Raw genomic sequence first — 15,932 nt, 5'->3', positions numbered from 1 at the left:
CTGACAACTTTTGACCTCATTAAAAAATAATTCATGCAAGCTAGTTAACCAATGGTCATTATGAATTTCAATATAATTTGCGTCTCTCTACTTTTGTTCTCCCAGTGATAAACTGGAGAGAACTTTTTTTACATCAAAATTCCATGCAATATGTTGTACTTTAACTTTGATTTGGCACTAATAAAGTAAGGAAAGCGTGCGTTTGAATTTTACCGCTATTAGTGTGATGGTAACGTGAGTGTTCTGATTGGTCCTTTGCAACATCTTTCGATGATGTCATCGGTAATGCAATGTTGCACTGGAAAGTTTATTTGCAGTATTATTCATAATTTGCGTGAGTTGTGAGTTGGAGCTTTTTAGATGTTATTATGGTGGTTTGGTTATAATTCCTGTGACTGATCAGCTCAACGGAGTGACTTTGGTTGTTTGGAGCAGTGAAAGCGCCCTTGATATATCTTTCAGTCTTCAAATAATCCATGTGATTATCACTTTCATTTTAGTAGTGTATTATTTTCGCGAATTTTAGACTCTCCCATGTCATAATCATGAGCCAACCAAAGCCCTAAGAGCGATCCGCTCGTTTATACGTCCTTTCAGACTGGAAAATGTCATTCCCTCCTTCGTTGTTTTGGCTTTTTTCAAGCGTGCAAATCGTGCAATTTGTGTCAGAAAACAATGGCAAGCCTGCTCAAAATTTGTTTGAAATTTCTCACACTCCTTTGCCTGCATCCCCTTCATGTGTTATGCAGAGAAACCTCACAAAGTTTACCGTTCTGCGACTACAACCAAACTAACCGGAGAGATTTAATCTTGGTTAACACTCTGGATGGCAAGATTACTGCACTAGACCCGGAAGATGATGGAGCCACTGTGTGGAAAATGTCAACCAGTCCAGGTCACATGTTGTCTTCAAGTATCCATCAGCTCAAATTGTACAATCACGGAAACCCTGTGGAGGTCATCCCATCGTTAAGTGGCAGTCTATACAAGTACAATGGGAAGAATGTCGAACCAATCCCTGTAGCTGTGAGTAGTTTGTTGAAATCATCTTATCAGTACACTGATCGCTATTCTGGAAGCGAGGAAAGTCGACAAATGGGAGTTGTCGCTGACACGGGTGAATTGCTGTACGAGTGCTCTGCAGACAGATGTGGGAACTACACTTACTCAGGTAACCAAACATTAGTCGACATACTCGAAATTCGTCGTTTCACTCAGACTGTGAGAGGGTTCAAGCCCCGCTCCGGCGAAGAAAGATGGAATTTCAGCGTTGCTCAAATTGACATTAAATTGTTGCCTGATCCATCAGGGACAACTCAGTGCATTTTAGAGGATACTATCACTGAGAATTCAACCGATAATTTCCATTTCAAAGCTGTCGTCCCAGAAGGCATTGTCTGTGCTGTAAATAAGGTTAACTCTGAAGAACTTTTGTGGAAACATCAGTTTGATTCGCCAGTGGTCAGCATGTGGAGTTTGCGTAATGGCAAACTCGAGCGCATTGATTTATTTGAGGATTCCCTATCACTTTATTTAGGTACGTATAAAGAACAGTGGTACATCCAGGAAAGTTCATTACTCCAAGCAGCTGTGAAGGACACCCGTTATCAATCTCAAATTGTCTCGGTAGGTGCAGGTTATACAAAAATAACCCTGCAACCTGTTGCTCCTGACTCTCAATTAGTTGAGTTCAATTCAGTCCTGGGAATCAGCGACCAGTCCTCCTCCACAGCTTTGTCTGTTCTGTATGCTCCGGATATGCGTCTCAATAAGAGTGGATTTTATGCTTTCTCTCAGGAACTACCGAAAAGTAGCTCGAAATCATCAGACAATGTCAGTAACCTGGCAATAATCACAGAGGAATATTGTGATGAAGAGGAAGAGGTGGAATTTTTGACAGAAGATGATCCAGTGGTCCAAATAATTATCGTTTCTATTTGGTACTGGTGGAAAGAAATAGCGCTCATCAGTTTGGCCACGGCAGTTGCCATAAACTTCATTATTAATTGGCAGTGCATGCACCGATTATTTTTCCGGTATTTACTCTCTGATTATTCTTTTAGACCTCAAAATAATACAAGCATATTACCAATAATTCACAAGCAAGACTCAACTGCTCCTATTGAATCGCCACCAAAAACAATGAGTTTACCAGCTGAGCATTATGTTTCTCGTTATTTAACTGATTTTGACCCCATACATTGTCTTGGTAAAGGTGGATTTGGAGTTGTTTTTGAAGCTAAAAACAAAATTGATGATTGTCACTATGCCATCAAACGCATACCATTACCAAATAAACAAGAATCTCGAGATCGGGTCATGCGTGAAGTGAAAGCTTTAGCCAAATTGGATCATCGTCATATTGTCCGCTATTTCAATGCATGGGTTGAATGCCCACCTGTAGGTTGGCAAGAGAGCCAAGATGAAGTTTTATGCAACAAAGAAAACTATTTGAAAACCTTTGGTGACGCTTTATCAATTGATATGGAAAGCAGTTATCCTCAACCAAAACCTAAAAAAAACAAGAAGAATCTGAAACAACGGAAAAAAAACAAAAAAGAGTGGTTACCAACAATTAGCAATAAGATTTATGATACTAGTAGTGAATCATCTTTGCGAGTAAGGAACGATAAAAGTGATTCGTTTATTGTTTTCGAGACCTCTGCAAAAGATGATTCCAGCTTTGACAAGAAGGAAAAAATTAAATCCAATCATTCATTGTCAATTGTAACAGAAGATGATACTGATGTAAAAAGACTGATTAGTAAGAAAAAAATTGAGGACTCAAATGTAAATATTGTAAATAAATCATCAAAAATTTTCTTGTACATACAAATGCAATTGTGCCGCAAAGAGTCGCTGCGAGAGTGGTTGCATGAAAATACTGAACCACGCAATCCGGAGGTGGTGCTCGACATATTCGAGCAGATAGTTCAAGCTGTCGAATATGTACATTTAGAAGGACTAATTCATAGAGACTTAAAACCCTCCAACATTTTTTTCTCTCCGAATGGAGAAATAAAAATCGGAGACTTTGGCCTGGTGACAGCTATGGATGGAAGCTTTCCTGATGGACAAGCCAGCGGAGGGAACAGGTACTTTGATGAGAGACATACTGCCATGGTCGGGACGCAACTGTACATGAGTCCAGAGCAAGTTCATGGTAATCCTTATAACTACAAGGTTGATATCTATTCATTAGGTCTAATTCTCTTCGAACTTCTAATCCCTTTTTCTACTCAGATGGAACGATGGAAAGTAATGACAAATTTAAGGCGCAATGTTTTTCCTAAAGATTTTAGATCTAAATTCAAGAAAGAGTATAACATATTGAATTTAATGCTGTCTCATTCACCAGAAGAGCGTCCGACAACAATTGGTATTCGTGCATTGTATATAAATAAGCCGAAAGCTGAAGGATTCAAAAGTAATGAACCAGAAAACTGGTATTTTCAACTTCCTGCAAAGCGACGCACTCATTCCTTCAATCACAGCTCCTCCAATTCTGAAAATTCTGGTGCAGAACTAAATGAGTAAGTATCTTAAGAATGATTTTAGTTTAAAAGGGACTAAATCTAATTTTATCTATCTGATAATCTTTACGCATGAAGTATGCAAGGTGAGAATCGTTTGCTTCAGTTAGTCCCTCAAATTAGTGAACTTCTCAAAGTAATGTGATCAATATCTGATGAGCGTAAGCGTAACTAGAAAAATGTTGTATCGGGAGGGGCAAAGGACTTTTTACTCTTCCAGGATGTCAACCGGTATACTGACCAGAACTAAAAATTTCAACTTCTCACTGGAATTTGAAAAAAAAAAAAGAAAAAAAAAATCCGTCTACTGTCAGTTTTCTACTTGGCCTCTAATGTTACAAATGAAAATTTTGAAAGTAGTTTCCTGTGAAGACTGTCATTGACAAAAATCTCCCGTAACCATTCCTCTGAATTCTCATTCTTGTATTCTTTTTTTGTCCAGATTTCCCAGTGATCCTGTTGTGACTTAATTTTTGAAGGAAGCTGCCTGCAAATGAAACTCTTCTCTAATTCATGGATTTTTTCTTTTTAATGCTGATGCCCACTTACATATCTATTTATAAGTAAGTTATCAGTATTTTCTCATTTCACATTGGCTTCCATTTGTATCTTGGTCAGTAATCAGGTGTCATGACTTCATGAGTATTGTAGGAAAGAAAGGATGGCTCAGAAAGTTTGGCATAATTTAAATGCAATTACTTCAGCAAATTGTCAATATCTTAGCTATCAATGAAGATTTTTTTTTATGAAATTGTTAGAAGTGTAAACTTCCCACACCACTTGATCCACCTTCCAGTAAAAAAAATCAGGTATTTGAGTTTTGTTTGTTGCAGAGCGCTAAGACAAAGGAAGTGTAATATCTTCCAAGTAACATCTCAAGATAGTTTTTTTGTTGTTGTAGATCAGTTGTTTTCAGGCTAAAATTTTTCTTGCAAGCAGTTTTTGTCCAAGACTTGTCAAGTACTCATCAGGTTTGAATGTAATTTGAGTGACTTTTCTCAAGTGGTGAGTTTTGAAAGTTCTGAATTTGTGGTTTAGTACCTTAACTCATAGAAAAAAGTCTCACCGTAGGTCTTGCACAGGTTTTTCTTTTTACTTTATTTGGTTTGGATTGACTCTGCTCTTCAAGGATTACGTCCTTTTTCTGCAATTGATGCACATGATTGATAGAAGCGTAAGGGCAGGCTGATCGTTGAAATCTGTACTTCACCCTTGTCTTGTTTTGTCTAATTAACAAGTGCACAATTTCAACAGTTGCCTTGCAAGGCAAATTGTTAAAGCTAGAGTCATTGAATAAATTGGGGTAAACTCAAAATTTTTGTAAATTGAAACAAATTTGACACATATTGATGGCCAATTTGCAATACCTTGCATCTCCGTTTGCATTGTTGCAGATTCTATGTAGTTCTTCATTATATCTTTGGATAAGTGGTGAAAGTAATATCTTGAGAACATCCTTGATATTTCTTCTCTATTAGCAGATTATGAAGTATCATTTTCAAGTCAGAAAGTTGACTTGTTTCTCTTTGAAAAAATTTAATAGGAGCGGAAATTCTGAAACACCTCAATGGAGATAACATGGTTTAGCACTTTGGCCATGACAATGGTGGCTGCTCTCTAGCCTACATACTTTCTTCAGTAAATTTTAGTGATGTATTTGTTTTGCTTTTTCCTCAGTTATGGGAGAACTTAGAAGGAGGAAAGGCACCTTTTCTGGCATCTTTCCATTGGCATGCTCTCCTAGCAGCTTCTGAAATGGATTAAGGACAGAGTTTTATCTTTATGGCTCTTCTTGAACGAGACTTGGTAATTCCTCAAAATATTCTCCAGTTAATCTAATTATGTTTTTGTGTCTCATCTCCTTGAATTATATTGAATTAAGCGTAAGTAAATGCAGTATTAATTTGTAAATTTAGGAAATAGGACAAGATGAACTGCAAGAAAAATCCTTATGAGGATTAAAATCTGTTTGTATTGTTGCCGCAATGTTAACATGCAGGTGAATTTTTCATCCAACCAAGTGTGTTTTCAATTGAGTTAAATGGATTGAATTGTGAAGTAGGAATAGCATTTATGATTGAAAACTATTTCATGTCTGCTGGAGGCTTTTGAACCCTTAAAATAATTCAGTCTTCTCGTACAATGTTGACTCTAAAAACCATGTCATAGTAATACTATTGCCGTGTTGTCAAAGGAGCATGATGTCCCTTCTGATTGCCATTGTCAATACTTACGTTACCCTACTTATCCTAGTCTCAAGAAAAAGCTTTAGACAATATGTAGCAACCCAGCAATGTTGAATGAACACTATATGTCCTCAAAGTCCTTATTTTATAATGCTTCACCTTCATTTGAGTTACATAAGGTGAAGCTTGTTATTTTTACTCTGCGGATCGCCACTTTTTTGAGACATGATTGATTTTGAATTTTATTCATGTTATTTTAAAACAATTGGATTGACAGGGAGTGTGTTCTTCACTCAAGAGTGTATAATCAATTTTGAAAGTTAAAGAACTCACTAATCATAACAAAGGTATGGCAGATCAAAGCTGTGCATTTTGATTGATGTTATTGATAAATGAATCTAGGTACTTTTACCTTGTGTATTCTTTACTTTCAGTTTCTTTAACACTAAAATTTGAAATTGTTCTCATAAAATTTTTTTCCTTTGGATCCGATTTTTTGAAGACAGTTAAAGTAAAACTCAAAAATCAAACTGCTTTTAATGCGTGAATTGAAATATAATGCCTTGTCTTGTCATTTTTGTTTTCAACTATTTAACAATCAAAGCGCATCATTGCAGCAAGCTTCATGATTATAGTCCATGCTATGAAAAAAGAGCAGATGAAGGGTAGAGTGTAGTGAATGGCTCGGCCTCTTATTAAAGGATTGTTTGGTTTTGGTGAGCTTGGGTTGTTTGAATAAGCCAAATGTACCTACATTTCACATCTTAAACAATACCCTACGGCTGTCACTGACTGTGACTTAGCCCTCATTTATCACTTTTCAAAGTGTGAACCATAATGCTTACTTACAATAATAATTAATGTAAGTATGGTAGTGAATGGATAAAATCAAAAAGGACTACATACATCTCATTAATGGGATAGTGGTGGTATGCAGGTTCATAAATATTTCTGTGCTTAATTTGTTTTGTCCACTCCACTAAAGAATTACTTGTAAAATTAACCCCCCCCCCCCCCCCCCATCTACTGTTAATTATTGGTACTTGATCGTACATCACATCTGTTGGGTTCCTTTCTAAATTGAAAATAAACTATACTTAAGGTTAATGAAATGTGAGAACAATATTGTGTTATTAATAATATTTGCAGTCAAGCATTGCTGGCAAAACTTAGTGAAAACGGGACAATTTAAGTTCTTGAATAAGGATTTTGACAAAAGTGCTTCAGGATTAAATGAAAGTAGAAATAGTATTTGACATGATTGCCTCTTATACATTCAGTCAACAGATTTGGTAACATTTTTAGGCCTCACATTGTTTCCATAGAGCTCTGATTATTACTTTCATTGCTTCTCATGGAAATATTTCAGTGGGATTGAGAGAGTGCTTAGGTTTTGACAACTCGCTCTTAGGAAAGCTGTCCATCAATTATTAGATGCTCCTAGGGCAATGTCAAAGGGCAATATTCGAATTAGGTGTCATTCAAGTGCTCAAGCAAAAAGGTAATCATTTTTAATCAGATTGAACTTCTGAGTCTTCGGTAATTTTGTAAGAGAAAACGATCAAAATTTGTGGAGAAGGTTCTCTTGTGAAAATTTTGATCACTTCTTTACTATTTTTATGATTCACTCAATCTTAGTTCACATTCATTTCCTAATTTTGCAGCATTCAAACAAAAATTTCGTATTTAGATCAAGATAGGAAAATATTATTTCAGCAGATTCTAGAACTATTTACTAGGTACTGGCACTGTTTCAATTCTGGGTTCAAAATATTGGAAAAATAAGAGCTTTAAGTCAAATTCGTGCCAAGCAACATACATCTTCAAATTTTAATCAACTGCTGTGGCGTTTGACAAAATGCCTTTTTGGACTTATGACCCTTGCTCAGAAATTGCTTAGTATTTGCTCATGATTGAGTTGCTTGCTTGAATTGCTTTAACAGAAGGGTTTGTAAAAAAAAAGGATGACCATGTAAAAGTTTCAAGCCATAGTATGAATCTCCTAACAGTGTTTGTAGAAATGTAACATTGCAATCAAGATAGATTTCTAATTTAGCTATCCATTATAAAAGCCCATAAAATATCCTACAATTGCATTTGACCTTTAACATGGTTGAACGTTAGAATTTACTGCACTTGTATATACCAACCAATTACTTATTTTTGAATGTTCATTTTATTTACCTGTGATAAAGTTTAAAGCTGTGATATGTTTAAAAATTGAATAACATCTCTCCCAGATAGACAAAGCCACAGAATCGTTGTAGCTGCCTGGAGAGAGAGAATCATTGTTCCCTGTAAAAATATCTCTTAATTTTCAATAAAGCTATTATTATTATAGAAATTTTTTTTTTATTTTCTTATCTGGAAGCAAAATTAGGTTCAACATACTTGCAGTAAGTATCTCAGCAAGCAATGAGTGGATCTGTTTTAACCTGATTTAAAGGAGGGGGGGGGTGTTACTAAACAATACATTTTATGTTAGTTTGTCAAGAAGTGCATTTCCTTTTAAGATGGTAGCTTTTTTTTGGTTTAAAAAAGCCCAATTTCCTAAAATTCTAGGGGAAAATGAAGAAGAAAAAAATATTTTAATGACCCATTTATGAATGAGTTGCAAGCGTAATGTTGGACCAGAGGAAGAAATCTGTTGTTCTGATTCGTTATACCTACAAAAACAGAGCTGTAAAGAAATTAGAGACATCATAGGTAGTTGAAGAATAATAATTTTATTGAACAAAATAATGTAAAAATAATTTCACAAAATATGGAGTTCTCACAGAAGTGAATGGTATTTTAGCAAGCATTGCCATCAAAAAGAGAGACATATTCTTCTAAAGCTGACAAAGTGAAGATATTGTTTTGATTGCAGGCTGCCGATCAGGCGAGACAATCTCGTACCAATCATTGCAAGACATCAGCTTATATGTATACATGATCACATTGGCAAAATCACACAAATTACTTGGAGTAAATGAAAAGTTGTGATTAATTCTTCCAACAAATGATTCAAATCAAATTGGTTTTTCGTCCTTCCAGTCTCAAACATTGAGAAAATCGATAAATGGAGGATCTATCTTTTGCTACCAATCGTTAGTTGGGTAGATTTCTGGAAAAATTTATTGAAATTCTCAAAAATTGCTGTCCCTCCTGCCAGGACTATTAAAAAACTTTCGTTTTAAGGCAGAATTACGTCCATACATAAGTTCTTCTAGTTTTTCCTTCATTCTGACTTAATAATAATATCATGGGGGCAAAAAAGGAAGAACCATCGTAGAAACCTGAAAGTATGAAAGTATACAACTCCCATCAGTCTTCTGGTTACTCTTGAGAATCAACACTAATATGACTCCTCATGGGTTAGGTTTTCATTAAACAATCCCAAAACCCAAGTTTCACAAAGTTCCGATGAAAAATTCTTGACGGGGATTATCATTGCCTTTAATTGACTTAGCAATGATGGTCTGAAGTTTAAAACTTAAGAAATTGATGAATCACGCCCATGAGTTCTATAAATCAAATCCCTACTTCATTGAAATGAATGATGGACGGATCACAATTGATGTTTTTTAAAGATTTTGTACTATTCAAACGTATTTCTGCATCTTGGAAACAGGAGCGAAGCGTAATGGCATACGTTCCCCAAGGAGTCGAGAACATATTTGAAATAATTTGCCACCTGACTAAGTGAAATGTATACCATTAGAATTGAATGCGAGAAGTAATCTGAAAAAAAAAAAAAAAAAGGTAAGCATTTTGGAGTAACACAAAATAATATTGCGAGATAATAAAGTTTAAAACTGTTGAACAAATGAGTTCTATGATTCCTTTAAAATGAACTTAAAAGCCAGAACACCAGTTAAGTAAAATACCAGGAGGGAAAAACCTTTCATTTTGAAAGGACCCAAGATCCAAAACTGAAAAGTTGAGGATATTTGTAAGTATTTTACTACACATGTTACATATCTTCAAGTTCACCAAATTTTCAGATGGGAAATTCATATACGGGGTGATCCAGGGTTGAACCGCCAGACTGCAGGAGCCGAAACACCCCAAAACCCCCTCTTTAAATTGAGATATCAATTTTTTTTGGGATTATTTATGAATTCAGGCCATAAAATTACAGACGAGTACAAATTTCCATGAGATTTGGTTCACAACCGTTGCCAAAATTCAGGAAAAACGATTGACTTTCCGAAATTTTGAGGGGCCTAGCTCCGACTGAGGACACTTGTGGAAAAAACTTTAATCAACAAAGAAGTCTAATTTTGACTTATAGGACATGCTCCTGAAGTCTAGCCGTTTAATTCTGGGTCACCCTGTATACCTGTGCCCCGCCTCTGGACCTCTTTGTCCCGCATAAAGATATTGGAAGAAATCTGAGCCAGAGGGGTTGAATAGCACTGCAATTTTGCTAAGGTCCATCTAACACATTCATCAGCAAGTGCATTGCTTGTATCAAAAATTTTAAGGAGTTCTTGAAGAAACAATAGAGGAAATTCATGACAAAATTTCAAGAAAATTTGAAGCCATTCTAGAGTAGTTATATCTATTGCCTGAAAAAAATGTTAACTGTTGCAATAATATTAAATACCTTGGCGCTGACCTCTTGGATATGCTTTTTATTTTGAAATGTCGGTGCTGATACCCTTACAGCAAATATGTTTCAACATATGCGTTTTCTTGTGTAAACTCGAATTTCAGAAAAATAATAATACAACATTACATACAACAATTACCTACTAGAAATTACCGATATTAACGTTTTAACCTATATTTCTGATATTTCATGAAAGCAAAAATAGAGGCAGATACTCACCCTAGAAAATCATCAATATCCATAGATCTGGCACGTTTCTCTGCAAAGTTTGATTCCGCTAAAATTTGATCTACTTTCTGTTTCATGTCTAAGTCAGATGGGATATCCTAGAAAGAAAATCAGTTTTCATTAAAATTTGATGTATTCTGCATAGGACTGCTTGTCAAAAATTCAATACTTGGCTTTCAATTCTTAAAGATCTATAACTTAATAACAAATAGGGAAAAAAACTTTGAAGACTCTCACATTATGATTATGAATTATAATTAAGATGGAAAAATGAATCTATAAAACCTTTTTGACATTGATCTTCAGATAATCAATCAAATGAATGCTAAAGGGAAGTACCGGATATGGATCCATCAAATGACTCTTCTAATGAGTTAAATAATAATGTGATTGGAGGGAGGAATGTTAAAGGAATAGCCTTCCTTTTTTCTTTTAAACAATAATTGGAAAGAGACGAATAAATAAAAAACGGGTTTTTCAAAAAAGTCCGAAATTAGTTTGATGAGTTGATACTTTTTGCAATTTATTGGCGACGTAAAAATTTGTATTAATTAGTTGACGGTTCGTTTTTCACCCATATACCGCACTATGAGGGAACACTTTGTCAAAAACAAGATACAATGAGGCTACTTAGAGAATGAATTCAAAAAAACCACTTACCAAATTCTTTAATGAAGCTTGTATCCTAAAGTTTTTTTCTAGAGTTGTTAACACAGCTGTCTGCTTGAATGCGGCAGCAATGGTTTTGTTTTTCCTCAAAAACGCTATTCTGGTTAAACCATCCCACTCATGATAGTTGATTGGTGGTGGCGGATTCCTGGGCTCTATCCTAACTACACTAGATTCTACTTTTGGAGGTGGCTTAAAATTATTTTTTCCAACCTGGGAACAAAAAAAAAAAATAAACATCACCTTAAATTTCTAAGAGATTTTAACTTCCGACCTGGCCATTACTAAAGATTTATTTGTCTCCCCTGAAACGAGTTCAAGCATGACCATAATTCATGCTATAATCAGGAATGCAGAGAGTCCTTAGCCTTCCCATTTTAAAAACTCTTTTTCCTCCCTTGAACTTCAAAGCTATGATCTTTTGTCTGTACTTTAGTCACAAACTGCTGAGATTTTGAGGAAAACACTCAAATTTTTTAGCAATTTTAAGAAAAACACACCAATTCCTCTGTAATTCTGCTAAAAACACGCAAGTTCCTGTTCCCAATTTTTTACATCCTTTCCACTTTTCTTGCTAGCAGCCACGCCATCATGATCATGTGATTGGGAAGTTTCTGAACCTCTGGCTGTACTGATCTCAACTAATGGGCAAACACTATTCAAAACCGTGTGCAACTCTCAAAAATTCTGCAAAAATTCATTACTAGTATGCACATATGGTAATTCTGTTGTTGTTTTGTGGTTTAGAGCTTTACAGTACAGCCAAGAGGCCAGCCGTTTAATTGCTAAGCAGCGGCCAAACATAATTTTCAATAGATTCTGTGATTGTTTTTCTTTACTTTTTCTTGCTATCTTTCAATTGCATGCTGCATGTTGGACTTGTAAGCTGTGAGGAAAAGCTTACAGACACATCTTTGATTTTTTATGGTTTTCCCTCAGATTTGAAAATGGGCAGGGCAATCGGATAAAATGTATTTAGTCGAAATATTGGGTTTGGGCAAAAGCCAAACAATCTATTTTTGATTTTTCAAATTTCTTCTTCAACTTCAACATTTCAGGCTAGAGCACCACAGATATTGTACTCTCCATCATATAAAATTGTTAAAATAACAAAAATATTTAACATTTATCACATTTTAAATTCTACTAGCTGTCGGAAAGAAGGAGATAAATAGGTTGCATCACTACAGAGTGCGTGAGCACTAGTTTTTGTTGTTGTTCTTCTCTTGGAAACATACTGGGAATGAGAAATTTCATTGTGAGAAAACTTTCAAGAAACCAGCATAATGAAATTGAAAGATCATCATTTCAGAATTTTCAGCATCCCCATAGAAATTAAAAAACTTCTTTACACAGAAATCACCACCTGAAGATGATCTAGAAAATCCGACTCTCAAGTCTTCACAACTCAATGACAACCTTTTGAGATGAAACGTGATGTGAAGGTGTATTCATCAAAGATATTATTTGATGAAGTTTACTTACTTTCATTACGAGATCAACTCTGGCGAGAAGTTGCGTGTTGACGGATAGACGGCAATAAACTTTGTCTCCAGGTTTGGCAACAAGTCGTTGAGCAAATTCTCGTTGAAACATCAAAATTGCACATCGGAAAAAAGGTCGATGTAGTAAAAGCTTGAAGACTAACGGGGATGATATTTGGTAGGGAATATTCGCAACACAGACATTGAAGAAGGGAAGATCTTTCTTGATAACATCTCCGATGATGATTTCAAGTTTTGCTTGATATGGAGTTCCTTGCACTCGCTTCTGTAATTCAGCAACCAGTCTGAAGTAAAAAATAAAGTGGAACCATCATTTTTTATGTCAACACACATTTATGATTATACTGTTTACAGTCGGTCGCTGGTAAAAATTCATTTCAGTATCTGATGTTTCACAGTTTTTGCCTGATATTTAAAATCAATTTAATACTCAAATAAAATGTCATCAATTTTGATTTCAAAAACTGAATAATTTGCTAACGTTGGAAAAATTGGAGGCAGATATAGAAAATGAGTAAACCTAAGTACATTGAGTACAAGATATGCAGATTCTTAAATATAATTTTTAGATGTTGGCAATTGCGAAAACAAACAAAACTCGGTAAATTTGAATACTTTACTCCAGACCACTGAACGAAAGGCACAAGCACTGATAGAGTTCTTGTTGATATATTGAGCTTCCTTCTGAATTGTTGACCAAAAAACAAGCTAAGCACCTATTCTATTCTCTGAGATTCGGGAGAAATGAATGCGTACTTAAAAATTTTGTTCACTTCCTTGTAGTCAAAGAGATGGGAATTTCTTCCTAGGGCACAATTACTGTTTGAAAAGTGAGGAGTTTCAAAAGATGAGCCATACGATTTGTCAGAAATGTAATAATATGAGTTAATTTAGACACCTGCACAAGAACAGAGAACCTCTTACCGAGTATCAATTTCACAGGCAATAACTTTCTTTGCCTTTTCCAATAATCTCACTGTCATGTTGCCTGTACCAGGTCCAATTTCCAACACCGTGTCCGTGGGTCGCAGAGCTGTTTTATCTATCATTCCCTGAATCACGAGGGGATTCTTGAGGATGTGTTGACCAAATTCCTTGTTGAAGAGAATCCCTGAGAAAGACAGAAAAAGCGAATTGTTTATAAGAAAGGACGACACGGCAATGAGACAAACAGGCTGAGTATTTGGCTCCTTTTATTCTCCTTGCCCAGAACTTGCAGAAAATTTGTAATCACCATGAAGAATTACCTTGTTCAAGAGATGATTTTGACTGAAGGCATGGAAAAGTCTTGGAGACATTGTGCACGTCAATGGCTAAAGTGCAAGACAAAGTATCGCCAATTGCGACTTGGTAGACTTCCAGTCGTGCCTTACCTTTTCTTTGGAAAACTTTTCAACATAATTTCTTAAAAACATCCTTGATTTCCCTTCTTGGCTTGTAGAATATTCTGTGTGTGAATTGAAGCTATAAAGTTGACTTGTTCCTCTACAAAAAAGAAAACTAGGAGCAGACATTTTGAAACACCGCAATAAAGATACTTGGTGTCGCACTTTAGCCATCAATATGTGGGTTAGAAAAGAGGAGAAAGATTACTTCTTGTAAATGGGCGAATTCCTGGTTACCTTGCCTCACAACAGCAGCATGCTGACGGCTTTTCTTCTCCGACTTGATTTTTGGCATCGTTATTCTTGATCCACAACTTGAAACTCGGGTTGATAAATAAATACGAGGTCAGGCGGAAATCTGAGAGATAATTATGAACATTTCATAATGTCACCAGTTGTGGAGAATTTCAGAAGCAGGAATATTAAGACCATTGGCAGAAAATAATGAAAATATTAGAATGAGAATAATTTACAGAGAAAAACTTGGAAAAGCACGCACAAATTAAATTACACACGTGAGAAAATCATCAAACATAACCTACAAAAAAAAGAAAACAACTTGGATGGTGGCTCTCTCTGCCGGAGATCTTGGTGTTGAAGGAGTGAACAGATTGGCCCAGATATTCCGGACCACATTTCACCAAAAACTGCTGTTTGTCAAACCGCCGTCAACACCTACCAAGCGGCGAGTAGGCCTTCGGCCATGCTCGGCAATCTTCGTAGCCAATCAGGTTGCCGCTCGCCGCCCGTAATCTCGAAGAAGGTTCGGCTCCTACACCACCCACCACCCTACACTTTTCGAATTTTGGATTTTGGCATTCGGCCTGATTCTCTTTTCCGTAATTAATAACAATAAAAAATTCATTTAATCATTACTTAGCGGCACCTTGTCCAATTTGTGCCGAGCGCCTCTACAACTTTGCAAATTTGGACGTTACCTTTTGAACATTTCATCCCTTCCCTTTGAAATTACTTTGAATAAGTACACTTCACATATCACACGGGACTTTTATCTGCATATTTACTTGGCTTTATTCGCAAAGGATCTTTTAAGAAGTAAATTCTTTCGATAACTTATTGGGGATGGTCAAGTCACCAATTAGAGCCCGTCATTCCATGCCATTATTATTACAGGACTAGGTTTCTTACCTATAGTTTGATGGGCACCGTGAGAATAATAGATAACCGTATTTGATCCGTGCCTTAAAAACTGAACTGCTGGTGGCAGAACCATCTTGGTAATGTTCATTAGGAATTTTAGACTTTATTCTATTTTTTCAGCAGATGAACCTTACATGGTAACTTGTAAAGTTTTGCCTCATTTTCCTTGAGTTCTACTTAGTTTGATGCCAAAAAACAAGAAAATTCATGGAGAAACGTGCCTTAAAGGTGATAGTTCCCCCTCATACTTACTATCAGAGTTCCAACGGAAAAAATCTTGTTGTCATAGGTAAATACGGTTTCCATTGCTTCTTCAGCTGTTAATAGACAACTATGCTGGTTTGCTGGAGAATTTGGTGACTGCTAGGATTGTTAATTAGTATCTCCGAAGCCTGGTTGTTATAGCTAAACTTAAAGCATTGGCTTCAACGCATCGCAAAACCAGAACCTTGGAGAGACCAGTGAACATCCATGAGAAAGTGAGTGAGGAGCAAGGTACCTAGCATTGTACATCCGTCTGGTTTTCACAACTACCGTTCCTAGGGATTTAGGATTCAGATTCGCACATCAACCAGTAAGCTTTTCTCCCAATCATCTTGATATAGAGGCAGCTATGCAAGGCGCAGCCAGGTAGTCCAATGCTCAAGCCACTTAATCAACACAAATAT

The 15,932-nt window shown here is 36.0% G+C and overlaps 2 protein-coding genes across 2 annotated transcripts; one reads left to right on the top strand and one right to left on the bottom strand.

Annotated features, from left to right (window-relative positions):
• The first annotated feature begins 319 nt into the window (after nt 1-319).
• PEK (pancreatic eIF-2alpha kinase) lies at nt 320-7,401 on the top strand. The gene is made up of 3 exons (XM_019059631.2): nt 320-3,533; nt 3,976-4,096; nt 5,211-7,401. Exons 1-2 carry the CDS (start codon nt 676-678, stop codon nt 4,001-4,003), a joined length of 2,886 nt encoding a protein of 961 aa, XP_018915176.2. The 5' UTR covers nt 320-675; the 3' UTR covers nt 4,004-4,096; nt 5,211-7,401.
• Nucleotides 7,402-8,424: 1,023 nt separating this feature from the next.
• On the bottom strand, nt 8,425-14,622 carry LOC109042728 (probable dimethyladenosine transferase). Its single transcript, XM_019059636.2, has 6 exons — nt 14,341-14,622; nt 13,643-13,829; nt 12,699-13,002; nt 11,205-11,426; nt 10,536-10,642; nt 8,425-9,442 (listed from the first exon to the last, which is right to left on the bottom strand). The coding sequence occupies exons 1-6, from the start codon at nt 14,396-14,398 to the stop codon at nt 9,400-9,402; spliced, it is 921 nt and encodes a 306-aa protein (XP_018915181.2). The 5' UTR covers nt 14,399-14,622; the 3' UTR covers nt 8,425-9,399.
• Between the last annotated feature and the right edge of the window lie 1,310 nt (nt 14,623-15,932).

Source organism: Bemisia tabaci, chromosome 2 (genome assembly GCF_918797505.1).
Source record: "Bemisia tabaci chromosome 2, PGI_BMITA_v3".
Classification (NCBI taxonomy): domain Eukaryota; kingdom Metazoa; phylum Arthropoda; class Insecta; order Hemiptera; family Aleyrodidae; genus Bemisia; species Bemisia tabaci.
The sequence above is the reverse complement of the archived record's forward strand: the minus strand, read 5'-3'. Positions and strand labels throughout refer to the sequence as shown.